This window comes from Calonectris borealis, chromosome 14, assembly GCF_964195595.1.
Source record: "Calonectris borealis chromosome 14, bCalBor7.hap1.2, whole genome shotgun sequence".
Taxonomy (NCBI): domain Eukaryota; kingdom Metazoa; phylum Chordata; class Aves; order Procellariiformes; family Procellariidae; genus Calonectris; species Calonectris borealis.
The window spans coordinates 11850228-11864545 of NC_134325.1; the positions used below are offsets into that span (position 1 = coordinate 11850228).

General features: G+C 36.3%; 1 protein-coding gene across 1 annotated transcript in view; it reads right to left on the reverse strand.

Moving 5' to 3' along the window:
* Positions 1–14318, reverse strand: part of SPON1 (spondin 1) — a 207712-nt gene that overhangs the window by 160029 nt on the left and 33365 nt on the right. Inside the window, exon 3 of the mRNA XM_075163225.1 lies at positions 7243–7376. Coding sequence (XP_075019326.1) covers positions 7243–7376 — 134 coding nt within the window. The remainder of the gene's footprint in view (positions 1–7242; positions 7377–14318) is intronic.

Here is a 14318-nt window from a genome sequence, read left to right on the forward strand (position 1 = left end):
GGGTTTTTTTTGTTGTTTGTTTTTACACTTGGAATATTTAGAGGCATAATTTTATAGTGAACTCCTCATAGCTCTTCAGCTATGTACTAGGAGCTCATCTGCTTCAAAATAAACAGTGTGATTTTTCAGTAAGTACAAATCCGCAAATCTCTTTTTCAAGAAATATATCCCACAAGTATTCAGGAATCCTAAAAGAACATGTAAAATCATCATATTTCACATGTTTTGTAACAAATAGGACACATTTAAAGAATACATCCCATGTAAAGTATTTAAAAGAAACACCCAGTTAAGCATATGGAAAAAGATTTGAGCTGTGTATTACTCAGGTAAGTATCCCAACAAATCGAGGAAAACTGCACATACTGGGGTAAGTACAGCCTAGCAAAGAAAAGAAAATGTTTAGTGGTGAGAGCAGCAGAGAGGAGCAAAGAATCTACTTACACTGCTTAATCACCTTAGGCTAGTAACCTGAATAACTTAAAACCTTGCCCCACCTCTCCCTCTGCCACATCCCAGATACTGATGAGGAATTTGGGACAAGCCTGAAAAGTAACACACAAATTTGTCAGCTGTAACTGTACATCATTCTGTTTTCTTTATTGTTTTAAGTTCAACTCTGTGATCATCTATCAGATGTTCCTTTTATATGACTGGCAATAATTTCAGAAGAAGTACTGCAGTACTTCCACCCATTTAAAGGAGTCTAACTGACGCAGACTACTCTGTAGCTCATTGACAACGGGAACTTCTTTCTGATAGGAATAAATTTGAGCAACTTGTTTTTGTGATAGAGAATCATAATATCAACCCTTGAAGTAAGAGAGATTAATTCTGAAATGCATTTCATTCTGACCATTTCAATTTGGCATTTCTGATAAACACTTTTCTTAACGCAGTGTTATTGAGTTGGTCATATACTAATTTACACGCCACAGAGCTGCTCTTGTGTTTTGTGGGTTTTGTTATCCAGATGCCTTGTGCTCTGTTTCTGGCCCAAGGACTCCCTGGTTGGACCTCATCATGAGTTTTGAGTATAGAGAAGAGATTTGGCTGCATATCAAGACAGTTTCAGTGTGTATATGTAGTTATGAACTCATGGGGGTTTGCGACATTTGGTTCCTTTGCATTTGGTTCTTCTTTTAGTCCTTCCAACATCCCATTTCAGTGTCGCGTTTACTCAGAGTGAGGTGCCAAGTGAATGAATATTATGCTTGAAGTTACAAGAAATCAAAAAGTACATGTTCAAAAAGCTCTAGCTGGAGTTCATTCACCCTCAGAGCTTTGAAGGCTCAAGAGCAAGAGGACTGCCAGAATCCATGCAGAGGTTGGAAAGTGAGTATTGTATCCAAGGCATGGACTAGAATTTGTCCTCGTAGGTATAATAGCTTTGCAATAGCACAACTATCTAAAAGATTTTGCCAATACCTACTTGATACATTAAATATATCATAGTTTTTATCTGGAAGACTGCAATTCTTTAAAATTCCTCTACTCTTTTTTTCACTACATACAAACAAAACCCAATGTAATTAAAATAATGAAGATAATTACATATACAGAAAAACAATAAGTTTCACACTTTTCCTCAAAAATTATAAAACATTTCCCTGGAGATGGCTCAGAAAACATTTGCAGAAATAAACAGCAGAGGTATGATGACAAATACAGTGGATTTCTGCAAGTAGTAATGGTAATAAACACTATTTACAGATACCGGATTTTAATTTGTTGGTTGTTTAAGCATCATACGTATAGTAGAAATAAATAACTTGTCAGCAAGAACTTTTGTTACATTTACCACACAAGACACCTCCGTTGCCTGAGAACTCCTTTATTCCATGAGCCAATCAGAGAACTGTGCTTTCTTTTCTAAATGGTAAATTGAATATAACTTATCTGCATGTGGCCATCATTTACTACATTAACAATTAATCTCAGACTCAGTGAAAATCACCAAATGCTAAAGGACGAAAAGATAATTACCATCCAGCAATACTTGAGATTTACACCAGCTGACAGATTTAATCAATTTGGATATTAACAAGATTCTCCTTACCATGAAATTTTAATATGTGACAAGCTAAGACAATTTTCAAAATTTTCTTTACTCTTGTTTCATATCACAGAATTCTAAAAGTACTTGCAGAAAACTATTTTGTTCTCTATTTTCCATCAATTACACAGGTCAGACCTTTACCTGCTTGTTCAGTACCACAGTGAACTGAGACACTTTATCTTAGGAATACAACTAAGCAGTTGAATCTAGAAATCTGGGGCTAAAAATGTCCTAAAAGAGGTGATTCTCCATCACTGCTAAGAAACTTTTAATAAACATTTATTGTCTTTTTTTTTTGTCAATAGTGTAAATCACTTATTGAAATCCATATTTAAGACTTCCCTTGTTAAACTAGATAAATCTCCATTAGCTGTTTTTTTTACAGAATTAAGCAGTCTCTGAATATTAGCTGTCAGATATAAAAATAAAAAAAGGCACGTGTGCTATTCTATTTTTGCTGAAAAATAGAACACACTAAACCAAGCATGACAGTCTACATGCAGAAAAAAATTTTAAAAAAAGTTAAAACCATTTTCAGACTCACTTGTACAAAATATTAAAACAGATTGATTCAAACCCCTGAAAATTTCTCCACTTCCATGTGATGATATAAATACTACCAGGCTCTGCCACTGCTCAATTGTCTACATAATTAGTTTTTATATAAATTGCACATAGCAAAAATAATTATAAATATCTCTCATGAAAGTTTTAACAGTAGGTTTTCAAAGATGCTAGAAAGCAAACACATTCTGAAGACCCCAGAAATCTAGTAAATAAGTTTTAGAACAGAAATTTTTATCAGAAGATGAAGGAAATGACCTGGTCCTCCCATATTGCCACATGGCACCATAGTGTCCGATCAATCACAAGGAACGAGGGAAAGTAAGCAGGGATAGAAAGATTAAATGTTGCATTGTGAACATGAAAACAAGTAGACTGCGCACAGCATGACAGCTCAGAATGGTCCAAACAGATATCTTCAACCATAGAAGCGAGAAAGATACTGTTGTAAGCGCTTTCCTGCTCATGCTGATGTTTGGGTAGCTTCTGAAGCTAGCACAGATGCTAAGGCAGCCAAGTGAATCCTTACTGCTAAGTAAGATCCGAGTGCATTCTGTTGATTTTATAAGAACTTTGTTCCACATAGCAAAACTTCCTATTCAAGTACCTAGTGCTGTGATGAGGCTGACGACACTATCTGGCAGCCGACAATGCATTCCATTTCCATTAGGTCATTCTAAAAATCAAGGTGCTTAAAATAGTCTTGCAGTGTCTGGGGCCACCCCCAAAGTGATATGCTGCTTCTCCATTTCATCCACCTGCAGAAATTATTTTAAGAGCTGCTATGCTGGAGTCCGCGTACCTTGCTATAACTGGATTTAGCTGCACAGTGTCCCTAGCATACATCAGGCAAGCAGAAAGAGGGCTTAAAGCCTGTGGGTCTCCTAAGCAATGTGTAACATCTAAGCAAAGTCATCTGTCTTGTGTCTTCAGTGAGACTCACGCATAGGCTTAAACGCTTGGACGAATAGAGCCTCAGCTATTGTTTGCACCCCGGGAGTACATTCAGTACACTGGCAGTTTCAATAGAGAGTCTGGAAGGATTCGAACCTTTAGGCTATTTCACTGTCATCGCTTAGCGGGAATGAAGAGAATGGATGAATTGTTCTCGACTAAGCAATTACAGTGCAACATCATATGTTAATCCATCTCCCTCTTTTTTTTTTTCCCAATTCTAAGTTTTCACACAGAAAGAATATTTTAGAAAGCAAAGTAGTGATGATAAGTCGAATTCAAATATATGTTAATTCTCCTAAGCTTTATATTTTGCAGTCACCCGGAAAGCTAGCATTACACACATATGTGCTCATGCCAAAAGATTTAGTATCCCTTGCTGAACCCGGGAACTACGGATTACCATTTGTCTGTGTCATGTTATGCTTGTCACAACCAAACTGATCACATGCACTATGCCTAGAAAGCACTGAGAAGACTACTAGCCAAATGTAGGCAATCAGGTGTTTCTATCAAAGGTATCAGATTTCACAAACCATGAAAAAAAAATGTTCCCAAACCTCAGTACTAGTCCAAGGAAAACTTCCTGGAAGACTCTATACTTAATTATACCATTATAAATCTAAAAAACCCCAATATTTGGCACTAAAACCATAATAAGTTTTTATGGATCAGCTATGTTTAAATTGTGACTTCATTTAACTTTTCTACATATTGAAGTCAGTAGACCAGGACATAATGAAAAGGAAGAAGTATGTCCTTATGATTCAGAACAGGCTCCAAAACGCTGCCATTCTGCTTTGGAAATTCTGAAAGAAAATTATCAGATGGCCTCCAGGGACTGAAACAGATATGTATTGATAATAAAAAACTATTTGCACTCCATCACACACAGAAAAAAGAAAAATACAGAGGGCTTTTGTTTCCTCTAAAGTTCAAGGTTTCAGAATTTTTCCATGATGAGTTTGGACTTAACTATTTATTAGACTTTTGTTTTTATTATATCATTAAAGCTCTCACAAATGACAGAATAATTTTGAAAATTGCGTCCAACATTTCTATGCTATTCTATGGGAGCTGACATAAAGAAGGTTTATAAAGAATGCTGACTCTAAACTCTAATTCAGATGTGGTCAAAGCTTTACATACAAAAGAAAAAATGTAAATGTTAATGCCAAAACCACATCAGTAATTGCTATGTATAATGCCATGGAGGACTGCACCGCAGCGCAAACAAATGCCACATTATGATGTTAATTTCTGGCATCAGCAACTCGTAATAATGTTGACTGTTTCATTTTTTTCTTTGAAATGTCCTCAGGAAGGGAGCAGTTAGTTACCCTCTGAGGTTAATAAAGCAACTATTGGGAGCAAGCTTTTATTTTTCACATAATTTTTACTGGAATGTACCTAACAACTTCCTTTCACTTTCACCACCACATACACACCTAAGATACCCACACACACTGTAAATAAGCGGTCATAACATCAAAAATTTTTCCTTTCCCATGAACTTCAATTTCTAAGATGTTCTTTTAGCTGCCCAAACAGATGATGGGAACTGGTGCCAGTCAGCTAATCTAACTCTATATTGGCACTTCATTGTTTTGTTGGCACTACTGATGCACATCCAGCAGTCTGAGAAGGTTGTATGCCACTGATTTAATCTGTACATTCTTTAAGGCAGTGACAATGTCATACTTTTGTGTGTATAACATCAGAACTGCAGTTCTGACTGTTACTTTTTGGATTCTCTTTTAAGTTTTCTCCAATAATGCAAGTACTTCACAGTGTAAAATCAGAGTGTGTTGAACATCTAGCATGACTTGACCAGCAGAGAGGACAGAGAAGAAACGTTTATCAAGGTTCCCGCAGTTGGTGGTACTTTACTACATTCCTTCACTGACAAGACCCAGGCAGGCCCCTGAATCAACTTCAGCCACAGATGTTTAAGTTTCAGTGAGAAAAGTATAGGTCTTGGTTCATTATTTTTGGTAATGGCAATTCTACTTAGGACAGTAATGGAAAAAAAAAAAAAAATCCATCAACTTGTGTTGTTGCATGTCATTATTGGATTAAAGTTTTAATCTTGTCTCTTTAAAAGGATGAATAAAACATCATTACCTTATTATTACACTACTGAAGTGGTAAGTGTCTCAAGCAATATTTGTTAAACAACTAAGAGGGAGGCAGTCCTGAGGGGAAAAGCAAATAGCTTTACTGATAAACAGCTCAGCAACACTGACAGAATCTTCTTGATTGCTTCTTGAAAAATTCCATATATAACTTTAACACACAACCTGTCTGGCCATCCAGCAAGCAGCAGGCTTCATGGTTTTCAGAGAATCACAGAATCATTTAGGTTGGAAAAGACCTCTAAGATCATCGAGTCCAACTGTCAGTTTGCTACAGTCCAATGTACCTTTGTCTGCCCTGAGCTTAAGAAAACACTGTAAGTGTATTCTTGAACTGCTTCAGTGCATATTAAAAGAGATGATCTTAAACAAAATTGTTTTACTGATATTGAGAGGCAGCAGGTAGAAGTGCACTGCCAAAGATTTGAGACTTGCACAGCCAGTGTCAGGGTTGGGGCTAGATCACCCTCACAGATGTGGAAGAAGAAGGTGTTTATCTCCTGTGCCAATCAGCAAAAGGAGAAGGAATTGAAGCACGGGGTGAGAGGAGGGCAGCCGTGGACCAGTTTTGCTGGTAGCAATTTTGCAGCCTGTTCAGAAATCAGTTGCAATTATAACAACACATTTTCCTGAATTGGCCTGAACTATCGTCAGCCCAACCTTTGTGCTAGCATCTCCTTAAAAGCCTAGAGCTGTTCTGTGTCTCTAAAGGCAATCCCCAGTACTGACAAGACTCTGAAATTCTTTGGTTTACTGCAGGGCACATCTTAGCAATTGCAAAGGCTTATCCCAGACATAGATTCAAAGCAAGCAAAGAAATCCCAATTGTCCATGCATATTTGACCAATCTGTCCTATTAAATATGACAAGCAAAAGGAGACAGGACAATGTTTCTCTGGCAGTTTCCTCTGATACTCTTCATAGTAAGAAGTGACTTAAGGTTTCTACAGACAAATGAGCGGCCCTAAAGCAAAGTGCACCTACATAATCTTACCTCTATCTATTGCTTAAAAAGCATGAATACACATGCTTTAGAAATAGACTGTAGGAGTAACTGGAAAACATCAGTAGAAGATCACCAGCTCTAAAATGAAAGCATTCACCTCTAAACAAATAGATCTGGTTTTACTTATAAAGGTCCATTTAGAAAATCCTGACTCTACAGAACGTTCCTATTATTCATCTCAACTAAGATCATGTTTTCTACCCGAATCTCAACCAGACGGATGCAATTTTGATCTTAAAGATTAAGAATTTTTAGATTTTTAGGTGAAATAAATGGCTGAGAGCCTACCAAGTTCAATTAGGGTTACCAATTCAATGATTACTGAAAGCTTGGAGTAACTTTTGAATACTTGGGCTTTAAGTTGCTAACATTTAACTGTGCCAGTAGAACCATCCTTCATCAAGAGTGTCAAAGGAGAAAAAAGCATCCAAGAACTCCAGTAGTTCTTAATCTAATAAATATTAGATTTATTATTAACTGAATTTTACTTTAATAGTTAGTTTAATGTGCTTTAAAAGACTTACTTCAGAATAACACAGCCTGTACCGGTAGGAGGAGCCGTCCAAAACACTTGAATGCGTGTCCTTCTTCTAGGTGTGCTCTCAGTAACAGCAACAGGACAATTACTCATGAACTGTGTTTCTTCTTCATCTATGATCTAAGGAAATACAAAGAGAAGAATGTGAAAAGATAAGGACATACATAGCCAATGTCTCTCGAATATGTTTTGCCAGTTCATGTTTTCCTTCAGTGGGATTATTTATAATACTCTCTGCTTAGCTCAGCACTACTTTGGTAAATTTATTCATAACATGCAGATCACTCACTGAAATGAAAACAAAAAGCCGACAAAATAAAGACAGAAGAATATTTCAGTTCTAGGTGAACAGAAGTTAGTCCTTTCTGACCGTGGGTGCAAATAATCTTTTCTGTAGATCCTGATTACTGGAGCTTCCTGTAAACATTAATGAACTGAAAATAATAAAAGATGTATAATTTCTTTTATTTTTTTTTACACTATGGCAACTGGTTAGGACAGATGGAACATGCTAGAGAAGAGGGTTTTCAGTTTGTTTATTTTTTGTTTGCTTTTTAATCTCACCTTTGTTTAAACAATATTATTCTTCAGGCATCAAAAGAATCTCCAGGTCAAAAGAGGTAATATATGAATCATAATCATCTATAATTCAGAGACCATTATTTAGTCCAATCTGCACACATTTTTGCTTTTCTGTTCGATTGAGATTTAACAGAAAGGTCTAAGTGGTATAAGTCAACACAAAACCAGAGAGGCTGATCTGGAACTGGTGGTGTTCTAAGGATTTTACTCAAAGGTGTCTGTGACAAAACAGCTTTCTCACTGCATGTGTACTTCATGGATTGTACTTGAAGCCTTCTGTTCCTCAGATCTCAAAGAAAATTAATCAGAAGCTGCCAAGTTTTATTTGGAAACAGGCAATGCTGTGACATTGCAAAATTTCTTTTCAAAATTACTGAGTGGTCCACCTTCATTCGATGAAGCCACAATTCACACTACGTTGGGTCAAGATTCAGACAATGAATTACAAACCTTACCATTTTGATAAAGAAGTTGTATTTATCGATTTGTAACAAGACTCAACTCTGAAGGAGCTTTTTCAGAATTCTGGTTCTAATAACACACACACTTTTACCAGATTACAATTAAAAAAAAAATCTTCTGGCAGTAAATGTAACTTTAAACAAGGATTTTGACAAAAAAATACTATTTTACATTCTGAAAAAGGGGCAATATCTATAGTTTGACCAGATTTGCTTTAGTCAGCAGGCATCCATGTTGTCTTACTCAGTGATACCGCGAGCATTCCCAAACATTTTTAGCTGAGCCAACAAACATTTCTGTTTTCCATGGCAGAATGAAGGGGCACTGGCCCAGAGGAGTGCTGAGAAACTCTATTCAGCTGTCAATAGGGTAATGGTTAATGAGTTTTAAATCTAAAGCCATTAATATTCTTCAACTATTTTAACGCTTCGTAGAATCTGTGTAACTAAACACAATGTGTACAGCTACTACTTTGCTAGATTTTAATTAACGGGAAGCATTGGGAAGCATGGGATCTAGTGTAGGCTTAAGCTGGCACTGCACGGTTTATACTTCCACTTGATACAATTTAATGCACTTAACTCGAGTATCAAGAAATCCCTAATCTACAATTCTGTCTTGGCCATCAATTGCATTTATTCTGTCTGTCTTATTCCTGCAACAGTAAAATAATGAAATAAAACTGTTTAATTATCTCTTCAGAAAGGTTGTCTCAATTATTCAGGACCATATCAACTGACCTTTTATCCATATCTCACAGCAATTCATTCTCAATCAAAACCCGATTTTGGTGGAAGCGTTGAGTGAAGAATGGGTGATTTTATACCATCTCATACAAAATAAAATACTATTGTACGTTCTATAAAAGCAGGATAATTCCCATTCAAAGGGCTCTTAGGAGATTATCTGAAAGTTCTTAAAAAGGAACAGAAAAACAGAAATATTGCAAATTACCATACAAGTTACACTAGCTCCATATTCTCTTGTCAGATGCAAACTGCTGCTGTAATATCATAACTCACATCCTTGGATAAAAGCTTTAAAAATATGTTAAATTCAGGTCAAGAAAGATTAAGTAATTACACGTAAGTGTAAATACTTTACAACTAACAGATAAAAGCTATTCAACAGTGATCAATGAACCTTACACATGTTGATTTTTCCAAATCTAGTTTAGCTCATCTGACGCACACTTCATCAATGAACGTTTCTTGAGAAGCCCAACTGAAATGAACCCGTGTTCTCGAAGTACAGAGTTGCTATTTTCAGCTAACAAGAACTCAGCTGCTTTCATATCCCTAAATATCATTCCTCCAACAGTCATCATTGTAGACCCATCTGTGATGCATTTGCATGTTAAGCTAATTCTTGTCTCCAGGTGAGTCAATCCTGCTTTTTCCCCCACCAATGAATGGAATCACAAGGAACACCAAATCCAACAACTAATATTTAAGGAAGGAGCTGTGAGCAACTGTGAGTAGTTATTACAAGTCAAATCTCTGGCTACTGCAAAAACAGAACCTGAAATATTTGTTTGAATTCTAGACAGTCATTAGGTTGGAGCACATCCATGCCCTTTTCCAGTAGCAACAAATGAACACAGAAATGCAGACATATTTTGCACTTCTATAGCCTACCAAATTCCTGCAACCCAGCAAGTTATGAATTTTCTCAAGGAATACAGATGCTTATAATGAAATAATTTAAAAGTTCTGGTTGCATTTTATAACATTGTCCTGGAAGAAGAGGAAGTGGTTGAACCTCAAGGCTACATCACAGTTTCCTGCATCACTAACCATCAAAGCAGGAAGATTTATGAAATAAGCGTCTACTGGGAAAACCTGACCATAAAAGAATAAGGTCCTCCAAAGGGAGTTCCTCTGAAGAAAAATTAGACAGAAGCTTTCTTAATAAAGACTCCTAATGTTGACAGAATACAGAAAAAACCTCCTAAACTAGTTGGAAAAACTCAAATGCCAGTTGATCTGAGAGGATTAAAAAAAAAGTTATTTTAAGATATTTTATGAAACTCAGAAGAATCATCCAGATTCTAGGAGTTCAGATAAATATAAAGCCATCTCAAATATGTTTGTTAAAAAGATGGGGTTTTTTTCATATCCATGGAGGCTTGAGTCTTTATAAAAAGTTCTTAGGGGCAATACAGAAAGGGTTCACTACTTATACAACAGGATTCCAAATGACACAATGTTTTAGGGTGGTGGATGATATTATTGCACTCATACATGACGCAGGAGAAAGCAATAGCATCCTGGCCAACTTTGGGGAGGAAAAAAAAAAAGATATGCAATCTCTGAAAATAATACAATCCTGATTTTTCTTCTGGAATCAAGTCAGACCACATAGGCATGAAGGAAAGAATTGGCAGGAAAAAGGCATGCAGATTAAAATGTAGCATTTGCAAAATTATAGCTTGCTAAACCCCAGGTTATCTGTAATGGGAAGCCTTACATTTTCAGGAGTGGGCCAGCAAATTAAGTACATGTTGGACAAAAATCCTAAAAACTAAAATAAACATTTGGCTGAAGAATCTGAGATCTCAGAGGGGAGATCTCTATGTGACTAATTCTTTTGAATCCACAAACGCAATGAGATTAAGTCTTAATGTTCTATTTAGATTTTGGTGTGGGTTTTTTTATTATTATTATTATGATTGTAGTATTTTTGGACCAATTTATTCCTTCAGGGAAACTAGTGTAAATCCTGAACAAGACTCTTGGAGTTAACCTGGATTTGAATGAGTGTCACAGAAAGTAGAATTTGGCTGAACCTGGGTAAATCTACAAACATGGAAGTAAGGTTATTAAAAGGGAGAATTTACCAGCTCCAGGCTCAGTCTTGCATTCTTTGCATATTCCAAACACTGAACAGGTTGAGGATGAGTTTGGGTGTTCCTGAAAAGCAGGACTGGATAACTGCTTAGTTGTTAAACAGATGAATGAGTGGTTTTCTTTTCTCAGAACTAGAACATTTCATGCTGAGTGATAGAGCTTGCTACCTGTTTCTAATTTCTATAAACTGTTAGTCAAATAAACTAAACCAGGCAGTTATCCTCCCTATTGTTAAATTTATATCAGGATTTTAAAAAAAAAAAAAAAGTCAAAATGCTATACACCACAAAGAAAGGAATTAGTATCAAGTACAAAAGGAGATGAAGTTACATAAATCCTCTACTGGCTTGTGTCCACTTCCTTAGTTTAAACCACTGGCTAGGATCTTCAGCACCATTTCTTGTTCTGTGGACACGTCATCACTTTCCACCCACTGAAACAGCTGCGCTCTACTGGAACAACCGAATTTAAAAAAAACAACAGACAAAGTTCACAAGATAAGCATTTTTGTGGGCAGTTTTCTTCTTTGGAAGAGCTAATATGGAGTCTGGCTTCCAGAATGTTGCAAAACTATCTTCTCCTTGAGGAAACTTTCTCATTATAAAAAGAACATTGGGTCTACAGAAAGGTAATAATATTTGGCCTTTAGGGATTAATCTAGAACAGAGCTTATCATATGGAAGAGAAAACTAATGATGAATAAAGTCAGTTTAAAAAAATCTACCTCAAAGATATGCTTTACATAACCAATTTCTTTGAGTAAAGGACACAGTATTTCCTTCAAAGTCTGTGCTTACAATCAGAAGAATCAGAACTGGAACATTTTATGAAGTGTCAGTAATCAATCTTGATGGCAGACTATTATTGAAAGCACTACCGAGCACTGCTGGGCTCTCAGTAAGATTTGCCATCTTTAGCACTGCACCTGGAGACTGGAGTTGTCTGATAACTAGCCACACCTTGGAGCGCTGGAGAAAAGTATGCAAATCTACTGAAGAAAGGCATTGCTAAAACACATTTGTAGATTATCACTATGTTCTGGTAACTTCTAGCACAGACTTTACATAGATATTACCTGAGCACAGAGTTCATCAAGTAAATATGAAATGCACTAGACGACATGATGGTAAGTTCTGTGAAAGCAGTACCAGCACAAGTTACACGCCTCTCCACCTACCTGCCTCTGTGTGTCCATCTACCTGCTCGTTTTTCATCCCAGACACAAGGTAGTTGGAGAATCATGGGGGGGGAGGGAAGGACCCTTCCAGTTCTACAAACAAGTATGATGCCAGACAGTCAGATCAAGTCTTCAATGTATATTAGCAAAAAGAGAGGAAAAAATAAAGGATTTATAAATCATCTTTCAAGATGGGGGGGGGGGGGGAAATCAAACCCCAAACATCTGTGTGTGAGATGTTCTAAGGAAAAGTATTTGAATTCTGTCCAACTGTCCTTCTCTTCTTTAAAACAAACAATTTGAATAGCGTGTTCATTGCAAAAAAGGCTGTGTTAGATGACCAAAGGGAAAAACAAGCTACTGAGAGAATCTTGTCTGAGAATCTTATGCATTAAAGTGTCCCAAAAATTTTTGCTATCAGGAATCTTACAGTCATACTGTACTGCATGTTGCTCTTTAGTCTAAATAAACCTAAGAGCTATATTACACCTATTGTAGGGCAGGCAGTAGGGTCTGTTCTAAGGTGCAATTCAAACAAAAGGAGGAAGAAAGCACTTCAATGTGACAAGAAGCTGAAGCGCGTTAAAGACAAAGTGTTACACTGCCAGCTTTTACACTAAACAGCCTTTCCTGCCTGAGAGACTGTCTATGGGAAGTTTAACAAAACAGCAATTTCTTCTTTACTTAATTCAATATATATGAAACAAGAAGACATATATTGACAGAGACAGATAACAATAACTAGACACCATTTAGTAAATGTAAAATGTTATATTGTACATTTTTTGAGTTTGAACCCCTCTCAGTTAACTCAGTGTTGTGATATATTGAATTATAAGGCTTATGCTTGTAAATTGAAAATGGCCAATAAAGGAAAAGCTATCCATGAAACTCAAGAGATGAATGAACTTAGATTGTTGTGAAGTGGACTTAAGTGGACTTAAAGTGGACTTAAGGTCCAAAATTTAATCTTTGTTTCCTATGAATTTTTCTCCTTAACTGTAGGAGAAAAGGAATTTTCATTCCTATGAAAACAGTTGGGTAAATTGATTTAAGCTACTTTATCAGACTATATTACTAGTATTTTTGACAGATAATCCAGCTTTTCCCAGATAACATTACTTTTATAATCTCTAACAGAAAAACGGTATTAGGCACAGAAAGCTATAAATAGCTATAGCTTTTTAGCTATAATTCCCATTGGGTCCCATCTATAACTTTCTTTAAAAAGTAGCTATTTTGACTTAAGAAAAATCCTCTCATTTCAGGTTTGAAAGGCTCTTAGTACATACCAAGTTCCAGCAGGGAAAGAGCAAAATCTTTTTAAATAGTGTTGCCTTTCGGAATCCCTTCAAAGATGCTAGTTTCTTAACACAGGCAATACTATCCAACAATCCTCATCAGAAAAGGTAAATTATTTTGAAGACTGAACTTGCTTTTCTCACCTTGGCACGTAAACATTCAAAGTGCACCAGTTGACTCTTGCCCAAGAGAGTGCCCTAGCATAAGCAACAGAGCATACAAATTAGTCGCAGCATTAGGGACAGCAGCACGAGTAAACTGTGTAAAGGAACTTCTCGTGACGTTTTGTACAAAAGCAACGAGTCACTCTGTGCCTTGCATGACAAATGGCTTAACGTTATTCTTCATGCTTCGTGTTCAGTTTACACAGGTCCTTTTATAACATTCGAAACGATGTATTAGGATTCTGGGCAAGATTGAAAATTTTAGTTTCAAAGAAACTGGACTTTTGGCTCACCTTGATGTAGAATTTAATCAAGTTAGACCTAAATCTAGAGTAAATTTACTGAGGTCAGACTCTATGCTGAACAATTCAAACACATTAACTTGTGGGTTGGGTTTTTTTTCATTACATTCAGGCAGTAGCTAAAAGACTGAACTTGTTTTTCAATGAAATCAGTGTTTGTTTATGGTCTAAATACAGTTTACTTTTGGAAGCATGAAACAAGCAGATGAAAAAAGGGTACATTT